The sequence below is a fragment of the Dasypus novemcinctus genome, chromosome 5 (assembly GCF_030445035.2).
Source record: "Dasypus novemcinctus isolate mDasNov1 chromosome 5, mDasNov1.1.hap2, whole genome shotgun sequence".
Classification (NCBI taxonomy): domain Eukaryota; kingdom Metazoa; phylum Chordata; class Mammalia; order Cingulata; family Dasypodidae; genus Dasypus; species Dasypus novemcinctus.
Genome location: NC_080677.1, coordinates 109248426 through 109261032, shown reverse-complemented (window position 1 = coordinate 109261032; position 12607 = coordinate 109248426). Strand labels below are relative to the sequence as shown.

At 37.0% G+C, this 12607-nt stretch overlaps 1 protein-coding gene across 2 annotated transcripts in view; it reads left to right on the top strand.

The window, feature by feature from the left end:
- Positions 1-12607, top strand: part of COPG2 (COPI coat complex subunit gamma 2) — a 195533-nt gene that overhangs the window by 87801 nt on the left and 95125 nt on the right. For both annotated transcript variants that reach the window (XM_058297360.2, XM_058297361.2), the window contains exons 6-9: positions 921-996; positions 3021-3113; positions 4066-4152; positions 5239-5396. In XM_058297360.2, the coding sequence (XP_058153343.1) occupies positions 921-996; positions 3021-3113; positions 4066-4152; positions 5239-5396 (414 nt within the window). The remainder of the gene's footprint in view (positions 1-920; positions 997-3020; positions 3114-4065; positions 4153-5238; positions 5397-12607) is intronic.

The following is a 12607-nucleotide window of genomic DNA, read 5'->3' as shown; positions in this document are numbered from 1 at the left end:
ATAAAGTGTTCACAGTAGTCATCTCTAGTTAAGTGGCACTAACGGTTAGGGTAGGTGAGAGGAGGCTTTAGACTTTTCATTTTACAACTTTCTGAATATTTTGAAAATGTATTGTTACATGAATGAATTACTTTTATATTGAAAAAAGAAAGAAATTGGAAGTTATTCGCAACTTTTCCCTCTTGTTGTCCTGATGGAGTGAGTCAATGTTGCAGGCCATTTGGGATTATGTGAAGGCTGTTAAGCAAGGGGGACCCTGGTAGTCCATTTGGGGGTACCATAAATGCACAGGGGATAAGAGAAGGAAGGGTAAAAGAGTAAAAAAGCAATATAGAGTTTAAAAACCTCTCTAAAGGACGTGGGCATGGAAGTTTGTAGCTCAGTCCACACTCCTCTGCCTTATTTTGAAGCTCAGCAGAAATACCTGAAGCCTTTGGTGATTGTCATTTTAGAAAACTGTGCCTGAAAGGGAAATGCCTCATGAGTTAATCATTTTAGGTAATTTCCTTTAAAGAGTTTTATCTGGTCTGATTGGTTTTTAGGATTTTCTCTCTTTTGGGGGTGGGGGATTTCAGCCTAGGGCTCTCTATATCATTATCCTTATTGTATTTTTTATGACAGTTCTCACTACCTAAAATTATATATATACTTTTTGTTTGTATAATTATCTCTCTCTTCCCACTAGACTGCTCCATGAATGCAGAGGACTTGATTTTTTTCACCACTGTATTCTTAAGATTTGGAAAAGCCTTTTAGCCAGTGGTTTTAGCATTTATACAAAGAAGATGCACAATAAATATTTCTTGAATCAGTAACTGTATTATGGTAATTATGGAGGCAATTGGGAGTTAGCTGAAGATGGACTCTGCAGGAGAGAAGACTTTAATTGCTCTCATGTGAACTAATTTTATTTTTCTCAGTCTGACTAAGGACATGACTGGAAAGGAAGATGTGTACCGAGGTCCAGCCATCAGGGCTCTCTGCAGAATTACTGATGTAAGTTCTCTTTGTTTTACTGAGGCATTTAAGGGGAACACTGGCTACTGCAAGTGACCATGTAGGTTCAGTAGGATTCCTTAGCCGAACTTTGAGTCTTTAGAATATGAGTAACATGACCAAAAAGGCTTTTGTGGCTCCAGGCTTTTTTCTTTCAGATTTTTTTTTTTTTTCTTTATTTGTATGAACTGTTGTCACAGGGCACATTGCTTTATCACAGGACATAGATCTCTCAGACTTCGAGGTAAAACTTACATCCAGACACCAGAACAAGAAATAGGATGGTTCAAAGGTACTGAGTAGCAAGATTTCTCAGACATTTACTATTGTGATCCGTAATTTACCAGACTCAGGCCCTGTTGTTCAGATTTTTAAGATAGAGAATTTGATTAGCCACTCGCTAGCTAGGAAGTGGCTTGTATCCATTTGGGTCTGATTCAGGTGTTTAGCCTTGTCCTGGTCTATTGTATCCAGAGGTCATATAATAAGACTATCTCTTTCTAGAAACTGTGAGTAGGAAATGTTAAAATGGAAGGTTGGCAGGGAATGGCCAAGTGAGTTGAATAATATCTCAGTTATATTCATGCTTGGATATATTTTACATGTATGTTTACAATTTTCTCAAGCTTTAAAAGTTATGCAGGGGAGCATGGGCACCGCTTCCCATGTATGAGGCCCCAGGTATGATCCCCAGTACCTCATAAAAATAAAAGAAACAGGCGGCGGACTTGGCCCAGTGGTTAGGGCATCTGTCTACCACATGGGAAGTCCGCAGTTCAAACCCAGGGCCTCCTTGACCCATGTAGAGCTGGCCCATGCGCAGTGCTGATGCGCACAAGGAGTGCCCTGCCACGCAGGGGTGTCCCCGCGTTGGGGAGCCCCACACACAAGGAGTGCGCCCCCTAAGGAGAGCCGTCCAGCACAAAAGAAAGTGCAACCTGCCCAGGAATGGCACCACACACACCGGAGAGCAACAAGATGATGCAACAAAAAGAAACACAGATTCCCATACCGCTGACAACAACAGAAGGGGACAAAGAAGAAGATGCAGCAAATAGACACAGAGAACAGACAACTGGGGGGGGGGGGGGAAGGGGAGAGAAGTAAATAAATCTTTTTAAAAATTTAAAAAATTTAAAAAATTAAAATTCAGCTGTCATTGGGGAGCAGATGTAGCTCAGTGATTGAGCACCTGCTTCCCATATGTGAGGTCCTGGGTTCATTCCCTGGGACCTCCTAAAAAAAAAAACAAAACCAAAAAAAAAGTTAAACAGGATCAAATAAAGTAGAAATGTTTCTGAAAAATCTGGATCCTAGAAGGTGTAATAGAAGTAGTTTGCTGCTCTGCTGTTTGTTGTTTTTATGTTTAACATTAAATCAGTGGCATAAGACTTGGCCATACCAAGGTAGCAATAAGACACTCTTCTTCTGAGTATTGATCTTGGTCTCATCTATATGATACTAACTTCCCAGTGCTAAGCTTTCACCAGTTAAAGCTAAAAAGAATTTTATTTCCAGAGGATTTCATATTGAGGTATCACTGTAGTAGTTTCATACTTAATATTTCATCTATCTAAGATAATTAGGGATTACATTTGAATTCTATGTAAATTCCATATAAAATGTGTATGTCTTCACAAAGAGGTATCTTCAGGACATCAAAAGCAACCATCAAACCCATTCAGGAATTTCTTTTATAAAATCCCTGTTATGTCTGGCTTATACTTTTATATTTTCTGCACACTGGTATTCTGCACTTTCAGATGATATGTTTCATTGTTGAACTGTTGCTCTTCTTACATGTAAGCTCAAATGTAAGCCTCAAGGAGTGAAGCTTCCACTTAATTGTCTTGCTTCTGCCCTCTGGGATATTATTACTGTATTACATGTAATGTAATATTTTAATGTGTTCTTAATATTTTCACAGAAACAGAACATGTGATTGGTTTTTATAAATTGTTTTGAAGTAATAATTTTACATGAAAAGTTGTGCTTCAACACCATTTCTTTATGATCATTATTAGGGAACAATGTTGCAGGCCATTGAAAGATACATGAAGCAGGCCATTGTGGATAAAGTCTCCAGTGTATCCAGTTCAGCTTTGGTATCTTCCTTAGTAAGTAAAGAAGTAATAGCTTAGTTTTTATGCATCTTACAGTTTCTAGATGCTAAAACAAAGTATCCTATGACTCACTCACAAATGAAACCCTTAAAAAATATTTTTACATCTCTATTTCTTTATCCAAGAATGTTTTATCTATCAAAGGAATTTTGAGCAATTAAAATGGGCAGGATAAATGCATAGCCTTTTCATAGCAAGGAGTGCTGTGCTGTGTAGGAGAGACCGATGTGCAGGGAGAGCTGCCCTGCATGAAAAAAGTGCAGCCTGCCCAGGAGTGGCGCCGCACACATGGAAAGCTCACGCAGCAAGATGATGCAACAAAAAAGAGACACAGATTCCCGGTGCCACTGACAAGAATACAAGTGGACACAGAAGAACACACAGTGAATAGACACAGAGAGCAGATGACTGGGGGGGGGGGGGGGGGGGGGGGAGAAATAAATAAATAAACAAATAGTTTTTATAAAAATAGCAAAGAGAAACGAAGTCTCCTGTCCCACTTCGAAATTTCTTCCAAAGAAGTGGTCTTTTAGTAACCTTTTTCTTTCTCTTTTTCATCAAAGCAAAATTTATTCCTTAAAGCCTGCCACATTACCATTAAAAGGATTACTAATGTATTAGTACTTCAGGGCATTTGAATCACAAAAGAAGTGTTCCTCATTCTGGAATATAATTGCTTGAGTTTTACAGCAGGGGATATATTGGTGCTCTGACTCTTCCAGGTGAGTTGCCTGGAAGTAAAACCTTTCTCAGGCTGCAACCTTATTCACCTTTGCAGAGGGATCTTAGAGTAAGTGTTGCTTGCTTATTAGTTGCCCCAGGAGTTAGAGATTTGAAATAGACTTATAAAGCTACAAAGTTGTTTCTTTCTTTTGGAAATGTCAGTTATTGATTTTCCAGGAAAACTAACCAGGCATTATCTGTGCTCAATGTTTTCTGTATTTAGCACATGATGAAAATAAGCTATGATGTGGTTAAGCGCTGGATTAATGAAGCCCAAGAAGCTGCTTCAAGTGATAACATCATGGTCCAGGTATTGTCATTAACTTAGGGCTGAGGATCAGCTTTCTTTAAGCCTATATTTTAGGGACAATTTATTGATTCCTCAGATGATCATCCACTAAAGGCTAATTCTTTGGCATATTTAAGCAGCCTATTTATGCATATGTTCAAGTATGAATCCCACTAATTATGGCCACTGCTATAGGCTCTAGAAGTATTTACTACGTGTTAGATGACTCCCTATAGTTATGTTTGGGCAATAGTGGTAGGTTCAGTGGTAGGTTGAGATGCTCATGCCAGAGGTCCTTCACAATGCATTCAGTCCTTTATTTGAAAAGTAATTTGTATAAAAGGATGTTTAATTCCAAATTTCTCAGACCTTGATTATAGACAGTATAAAAATTATGAAGAACAGTTTTTACTTTGTGAAAGTTTGAAGCCACTTCAAGAAGATCTCCTTTTGATATTAGTTAGGCTATCCCCTATTAAAAGAAGCACAATTAAATTTTCAGTTGGCAAGCTTATGTAAAGTACTCCATTTGTATTTGAGAATATACTTATTTATCTTCTTTCAATGTTTATATCTTCTCATGTTAGCATTTTTCAGTTATGAGGAAACAGAATAGTAATTTTTCCCTTGGAAAACACTCCCACTCTCCTAACTCTGATTATGATAATGACACTTAAGCCTACCATGTGGTATTAATCCTTTAACTACTAGATCAATCCTTTCATCTGCAGGTGGCTGCAGATGAGTTAAGGTCACTAAAAGAGATCAGTACACTTGGACTTTTGGACCTGATATCTTTTGTACTAAGAGTATGTGGGAAAATTCTGACCCTGTGAGAGCCTTCTTCACATTATGTCATCTCCTTAATACTTGTTTAGTCTGAATTTACAACTTCTGGGAGTAAATTAGAAGGTGTTATAGCCTGTCTCTACATTTCAATCCTGATCATGTTTAGTTAAGCATGAAAAATATATCCCTTTTCTATACATTCACCTTAGGTATCTTTTATTAAAAATCTTTAATCTAATTCCATATCATTTGTTCTCATGTAAGTGTTTTGTCCTGTTTCTGATCAACTTTCTGTGTATGTTTTCTCTTGTTCTTTAGTACCATGCACTAGGAGTCCTGTATCACCTTAGAAAGAATGATCGTCTTGCTGTTTCTAAGATGTTGAATAAGTTTACCAAATCTGGACTCAAGTCACAATTTGCTTACTGCATGCTGATCCGAATTGCTAGTCGCTTACTGAAAGAAACTGAGGAGGGGTAAGTATCTTTGTTCACATAAACCTGAGTTATTTTCTGTTTCAGATTAATATACCTTGGAGTTTATTTCCTTCGTGGGTATCATTTGAGAACTGCTTATTTTACAGACGAATTTGTTAATTCAGATAACAAAAATAGGGTTACAAGTAACACAATTTTTTTAACTTTAATGTATGCTCTGGTGTATATATTTAAATAATACAATGACAAACTTATATTAAACAAAAATATTTATAGATCATAGGATATACAGATAAATAAATGTGAAATCTGGATAGGACATTGAGTTTATCTCTTTGATTTTTATAAAAGGGATTGTTAATTTTCTATTGCATTTAATAAGCAGCTCCAGATCATTCTGCTACTTATTTGCAAATCTGTCTAGAGCTCAGCCATCTGACTTCTAATCATCAATGCTGTTAACTGAGTGACATTGTTCATTACAGGTTTGGGCTAGGTTTTAGGACACACTGAATTTTTTATTTTCCTTGTCTTTCCCATTGCCTATAAAATAACCAGAATTACTTTGGAAAAATATGAATTTAATTAACATTACAGAAAAAGGTAATAAACATTTGAATACATCTACAGCTCTACTTTTTTTGTATCTTTGTCTGAATAAACATATATTAATATCTTAAATTTACTGAATATGTGTTTTATGCCAGATACTATGCTTAGCACTTTACAAACATTTTTTTTTATTTCATAGTCAAAATATTCCTTTATAGTAGATAATATTTTGTAGATGAAAAAACTGGTGTCTAATGAAGTTAAGTAAAATATCAGATAGGTGGAATCAGTATACATATTAATCTAATTATTGTATATGTACTAATCTAATTATTGTCATAGCATAAATAGTATTCAAAGTTATGCTAAAATCTTTCTGCCCCACAAAGTCACAGAAATAGTAGAAACAATAGAAGGAAACTCTTCATGGCCCCAAGAAGTAAGCAAAAGGAAAACTTCAGTGATGAGGGTATAAGGCCCAATACCAAGTCTACAGAACTGATACTGACATTCCTGTGATACTCTCAGAACCCCAATATGCACAAGAGAGTTTTCCCAGAAAGGAATAAGATTTACGAGCAAGCGAGGAAGGCCATTACCATGAAAGATAACAAACTCAGTAAATGGAAGAATTTATACTTGAAGAAATAGAGAAAATGACTCAATCTGAAAGGACTTTATAGTATTTTTCATAGCCTCACAAGAGAAATTAATCTATAAAACAAAAATAATGAATAGGGAAAGAAACAAACAAATTTTGGAAATGTAAAAATATAATTCCTTTGCCAAGATAGAAAACTTAACAGTTGGGATGAGTAACAAATGGGGAAAAAACTGAAGAGCAAGAGTTTACTGAAAAATCAAAATAAGGAATCCTCTCAGAATGCAGTATAAGAAAATAAAAAGTATAAAAGAAAAGTCAAGAAATATGGAGGATTGAGCCAAGACTTCCACTATTTATCAAATAAATGTTCCAGAGAGAGAGAGAGAGAATATGAAGAATGGAGGAGAGAAGCTATGCAAGAAATAATGGTGAGAGGTTTTCTCTTTTAACAATGACCAATATTCCTGGAATAATAACTAGAGAAGTGGAATTTTAAAAAATTAAATCTGTTTGGTGGCATGTATTTGAAGTTTTCTATACTTGGTGCTGCTTTTTTTCTTGAGAAATTTATTCTTTCAAAATTTGTGCCTGGGAATTGTGCTTCTGGTTGTGATGTAGAAAGCCTCAAGAGATCGTCACTCCCAGTGTAGCAAGAAAAAGCTAGAAAACCTACAAAATCTTAGCTTATCTTTTTTTTTTTTTTTAATAATAAGCTTTCTATTTTGGCATAATTTTAGATTGACAGAAAAGTTACAAAGATATTTCAGAGAGCCCCCATACCACCCTTACCCAGTTTGTTACCTGTAATATTATCTTCCTATATCTCTGTGGCATATTTGTGAAATCTTAGAGATCAACACTGGTACATTATTGTTTTAGTTTGCTGACCTGTGATTACAAATTCCACAAAGTGGTTTTGGGTTAAATAATGGGTATTTGTCTTGCTGTTTGAGAGGCTGGAAGGCTTGCTTCCTCCTGGGGGCGGTAGTGTTCAGCTTGCCACAATCCTTAAGGTTCCTTTTCTTGACTCTCTTCCCTTTGCCACATGGCAGTATCCTCTCCTTTCTCTTCTGGGTACCTGTTGATTCACAGCTTCTCCCAGTGATCTTTTCTTTATAAGGCCTCCAGTAATCTGAATTAAGACCCATCCTGCTTCAGTTAACCACACCTTAACTAAAAATAACATCTTCAAAAGGTTCTATATACAATGTGTTCACACCCACAAGGATGTGGATTAAGGACATGTCTAAATTGGGGTATATATGTCTAAATGTGGAGGCCACATTACTATTAATTAAACACCAGATTTTATTATGATTTCCATAAATGTCCTTTTCCTATTCCAGGATAGAATCAAGCATTTAGTTGTCATGTCTCCTTAGTCTTCTCTGGTATGTGACAGTGTTACACCGTTTCCTTATTTTCCATGCGCTTGACAATTTTAAAGAGCACTAGTCAGATATTTTATTGTCCCTGAAACTGGATTGTTGGATGCTTTTCATATGATTAGACTGGTGTTTCAGCTTTTAGAAAGAATATTGTAGGGGTGACGTGTTCTTCTTATCATATCAGGCCCCTGATACCCACATGACATTGCCAGTGATGTTACCTAAATCACTTTGTTAAAGTAGTATCTTCCAGCTTTCTCCACTGTAAAGTTACTATTTTTCCCTTTACATATTCTGTTCTTTGGAATACAGTCACTAAGTCCAGCCTAAACTCAAAAGGGGGACCAAGAAGTAAACTCAACCTCCTGGAGGAGGGAGTAGCTATATATTTTATTTGAAATTCTCCTGTAAGGAAGATTTATCTCTTCTGCCTCATATATTTATTTATTCAATAATTTTTTTAATGTCAGTATGGACTTATGTATATTTATTTTATACTTTGCTTTATAGTCCAATACCTTGTTATTTATTTTGGTGCTTTAATTTTTCTAGCCTTAGCCACTGGTAATTTCTTCAGTTTGGCTTCCTTCATTTTATTTATTTATTTATTTTAGGAGGTACTGAGGATTTAACCCACTACTTCATACATGGGAAGCAAGGGCTCAGTCACTTAAGCTACATTTGCTCTCCCCTTCATTTATTTTTAAAACCTATCAGAGAGCTGAGGATACATAGAAATCTAAATAAACTATATTTCCAGAAAGGATCAAGCCTCTTCTGGGAGGGAGTAGGCTCACAGTTACTTTCATTTCTGGGGAGTGACATGAGGAGGAGGAAACCTACCTAAGATGGGGGAAAGGAGAAATCTGCCATGCTTTGAGTATGTGTTGACTGGCATAATGAATTGTAATCCAAAGGAGCACCAGATACTGAATGAGTTTACACCTACCTACTTTTTTTTTGCCTTGTGGGACCCTCACTGAGGGCATGGCAGTAATGCATCAAAGGCTAGGGCCAAGGAAAGAAGGCTGAGAGAAACACTGAAGCAGATAATGTATTAGCCAAAGGGGTGCTGATGCAAAGTACCAGAAGTCTGTTGGCATTTATAAAGGGTATTTATTTGGGGTAGAAGCTTAAAGTCATGAGGCCATAAAGCATAAGTTACTTCCATCACCAAAGTCTGTTGCCATGTGTTGGAGCCAGCTGACTGCTGGTCTCTGCAAAGGTTCAGCCTTCCTTTTCCTTCCAAGGCTCCATGGTCCCAGCTTCTTCTTTTCTTAGCTATAGGCTAGCATAAGGCTTGTCTCTCTTCCTGGGGCTCACCTCTTTCTGGGCTCAGCTGCTCTGTTCTCTCCACGAGGTCAGCTGTAGACTTATCAGGCTCATCTCTCTTCCTGGGGCCACAGGATCCTGTCTAATGAGCTGTCTATCTTCCTCTGTGTTCTCCTTCTCAATGTATTTACTTTCAGGGGCTCCAGCATTAAAACTAAAAACTCTCTCTTCTGCTGTGTCATTTTCTCTTGTGAGTCCCAGCCCACCAAGGGGGCAGGGACTCAATGTCCTACTGACATGGCCAAATCAAAGCCCTATTCATAATTTAATCAATAAAGTGAAACCTCTGAATTTAATACATGACCAGAGGAACAGACCAGTTTACAAACATAATCCAATATCCCTCTTTGGAATTCATAAATCCCAAACTGCCATACCAAGTATACTGCAGCAGCCTTTAGGGGAAAGGCAGGAAGGGGAGAGAGCTCTTTTGTATATATTGAGGAGAAAGTAGAGCTGGGGAACAAAGAAGATGCCTTCTTCCAGCCTAAAAGGCTTATAGTTGAGCTTTTAAACAGAGATTTCTCATGTGGCATGGAAAGCTGAACTATAACTTAGAGAAAGATCTCTAGAATCTGCCACTGCTCAATTCCAAAGCCCTGCTGAGAGGCCTGATCTCTCTTTCACTACATTTGTGTTTTTGTTTTTTTTCCTTTTTAAAGATTTAATTTTTATTTATTTCTACCCCCACTCCCCCAGTTGTCTGCTTTCTGTCCGTTTGCTGTGTGTTCTTCTGTGACCACTTCTGTCCTTATCAGCGGCACCAGGAATCTGTGTTTCTTTTTGTTGTATCATCTTGTTATGTTAGCTCTCCGTGTGTGTGGCGCCGTTCTTGGGCAGGCTGTACTTTCTTTCATGCTGGGTGGATCTCCTTACAGGGCACACTCCTTGTGCGTGGGGCTCCCCTACACAGGGAACACCCCTGCATGGCAGGGCACTCCTTGTGTGCATCAGCACTGCACATGGGCCAGCTCCACATGTGTCAAGGAGGCCCGGGGTTTGAACCGGTGACCTCCGATGTGTTAGGCGGACACCCTATCCATTGGGCCAAGTCCGCTTCCCATCTTTCAGTACATTTGTAAACAGCGTAGAACTGAATCTGAAGCTGCAACAAAGCCTAGACCCAGCTCAACTACTAACTGTCTTACAAAAAGCAAACAAAAAACCCCAACAATATCTGCACTTTTCTGGTGGGATTAATTACATGAGCCTCTACCATACCTTATAACCAGTGTCTAGCAAACAATGAAAAGTTATAAGATGGACAAAGAAGCAGAAAAACAAGACTCATAATCAAGAGAAAAAACAGTTACTAGAAGTAGGCCCACAGATCACCCAAATACTGGAATTAGTTGGCAAGGTTTTTAGAACAATTATTGTGCATATACTAAAGGATTTAGTGGAAAAGGAGGGCAAAAATGTGTTACTGGATAAGGACTTTAGCAGGAAATAGAACTGGAAAAACCACAAAAATATCTTGAACCAAAAAATATCAGAAATAAAAGTTTATTCGAGGGCTTTACCAGCAGATTGAATCCAGTGGAAGAGAAGATTAGAGAATTTGAAGACAGATCAATAGAAATTGCCCAAACTGAAGCATAGGGAGACAAAATAATGAAAAAAAAAATTGAACAGAACTTCTGTAGCCTGGAGAAAATATTGAAAGGTCTAACATGTAATGAGAGCCTCAGAAGGAAAGGAGAGAGAATGGAGCAAAATAAATATCCAAAGGAATGATGGATGAGAATTTTTCCAAAATAAATGACAAGCATCAACACATAGACCCAAGAAGGTCAGTGAGAGTCAAGTAGAATAAATGCAAAGAAAATCATACATAGATATATATATCATAATTTAAAAGTTGAAAACAAAACAAAAAATTAAAAATAAAAACTAAAAAAAATATAAAGAAAATAAAGATGAAAAGAAAGAAATCATAATAGTAGCCAAAGAAAAAGTGGTCTATTAGATTCAAGGAAACAAAAAATAAGAAAAGTGGTTGACTTCTCATCAGATAAATGGCTACTACTATAACAGACATTTTTAATTTGTTGGACAGATACACAACTATCAGTCTAGAATTCGACTACCTGTAAAAATATCCTCCCAAATAAAGATGAAATAAATACATTTTAAGTATGCATTATAAAAGATGTATAAAGAAGTTTTTCAGGATGAAGAGAAATGGTGGTAGATGGATGCCTGTGTCTGTAGGGAGGAATGTGGAACAACAGAAAAGGTAAATAAAAAGACCTTTGGAAAATTTATAAATATAAAAAATTTTGACTAATAATATGACAATGGATTTTAGGACTTATATGTAGAAGAAAAATATGTCACAATAATAATACAAAGCATATGAAGAAGAAAAATAAAAGAATACGTTTGTAACATTCTTATATTGTCCATGAAGTACTATTATATTATTTGAAGGTATACTGTGATAATTTAAGGATGACCATTGTAATCTCTAGGGTAAACACTAAAAAACTAGAGGATATAGCTAAAATGTCAAGTGAGAGGACGAAATAGAATATTAAAAGATACTCAATTGAGTTTCCATTTCCAGTAACAGTGAAGAAGCTTGGTCAGATTAACCGTCCTAAAGTAATGATTATATCATTAGTACAAAAATATAACTTTCCAAAGCAAAGAAAACCCACAACTATTTGAATGTATTGGTAGGTCATGAAAAGCAGGCAAAAACGAGGGAAGTCGACTCCTGAAAGACAGAAACTGTACTGGGTGAGATTTTCATATTTCTGGCTTTTTTCCTGAAGGAACGGTACTATCCCTGGGCATGGGATGGCAGAAAGCTACAACATTTACTAGCTAGAGGAGTTTGAGTTGGGAAAAGTGACTGGAAAACAGAAAATTTTGGATAAGAAAGGAGCCACAAAAAGGATGAGCCTTGAAATCAATTTTAAACACTGCAAAAACCCTTGGCTGTCCACGCTGAATTATGCACAAGCAGGGGAAGAGTCTACGAAGTATGGACTCTCTGTCTCCTTGCATTTGGGCACCTACCTTTCAGAGCCAGCACTCTGAATCTCTGACATGCCCTTCTACTGCTTCTATTCTGCTTCTTCTGCCATATCTCTTTTTTAAGGGCTCATTGATAAGACTGAGACCACCTGGCTAATTCAGGTCTATAACCTTAATTCTATGTGATAAGTTCCTTGCCATGTAATGTAACATATTCACAGGTTCCAGGAATTAGGGCATGAACATCCTTGGGGACCATTCTGCCTGTCGTAAGTAAAAGAACTAAAATTATAATTTGTTTGATTAGCTTAGCAGCTGATTAGAGATGGCCAATGAAAGAGTAAAAGAGTTAGAATTAGTGAATTTGCAGGATACAGCAATGGAAAGTA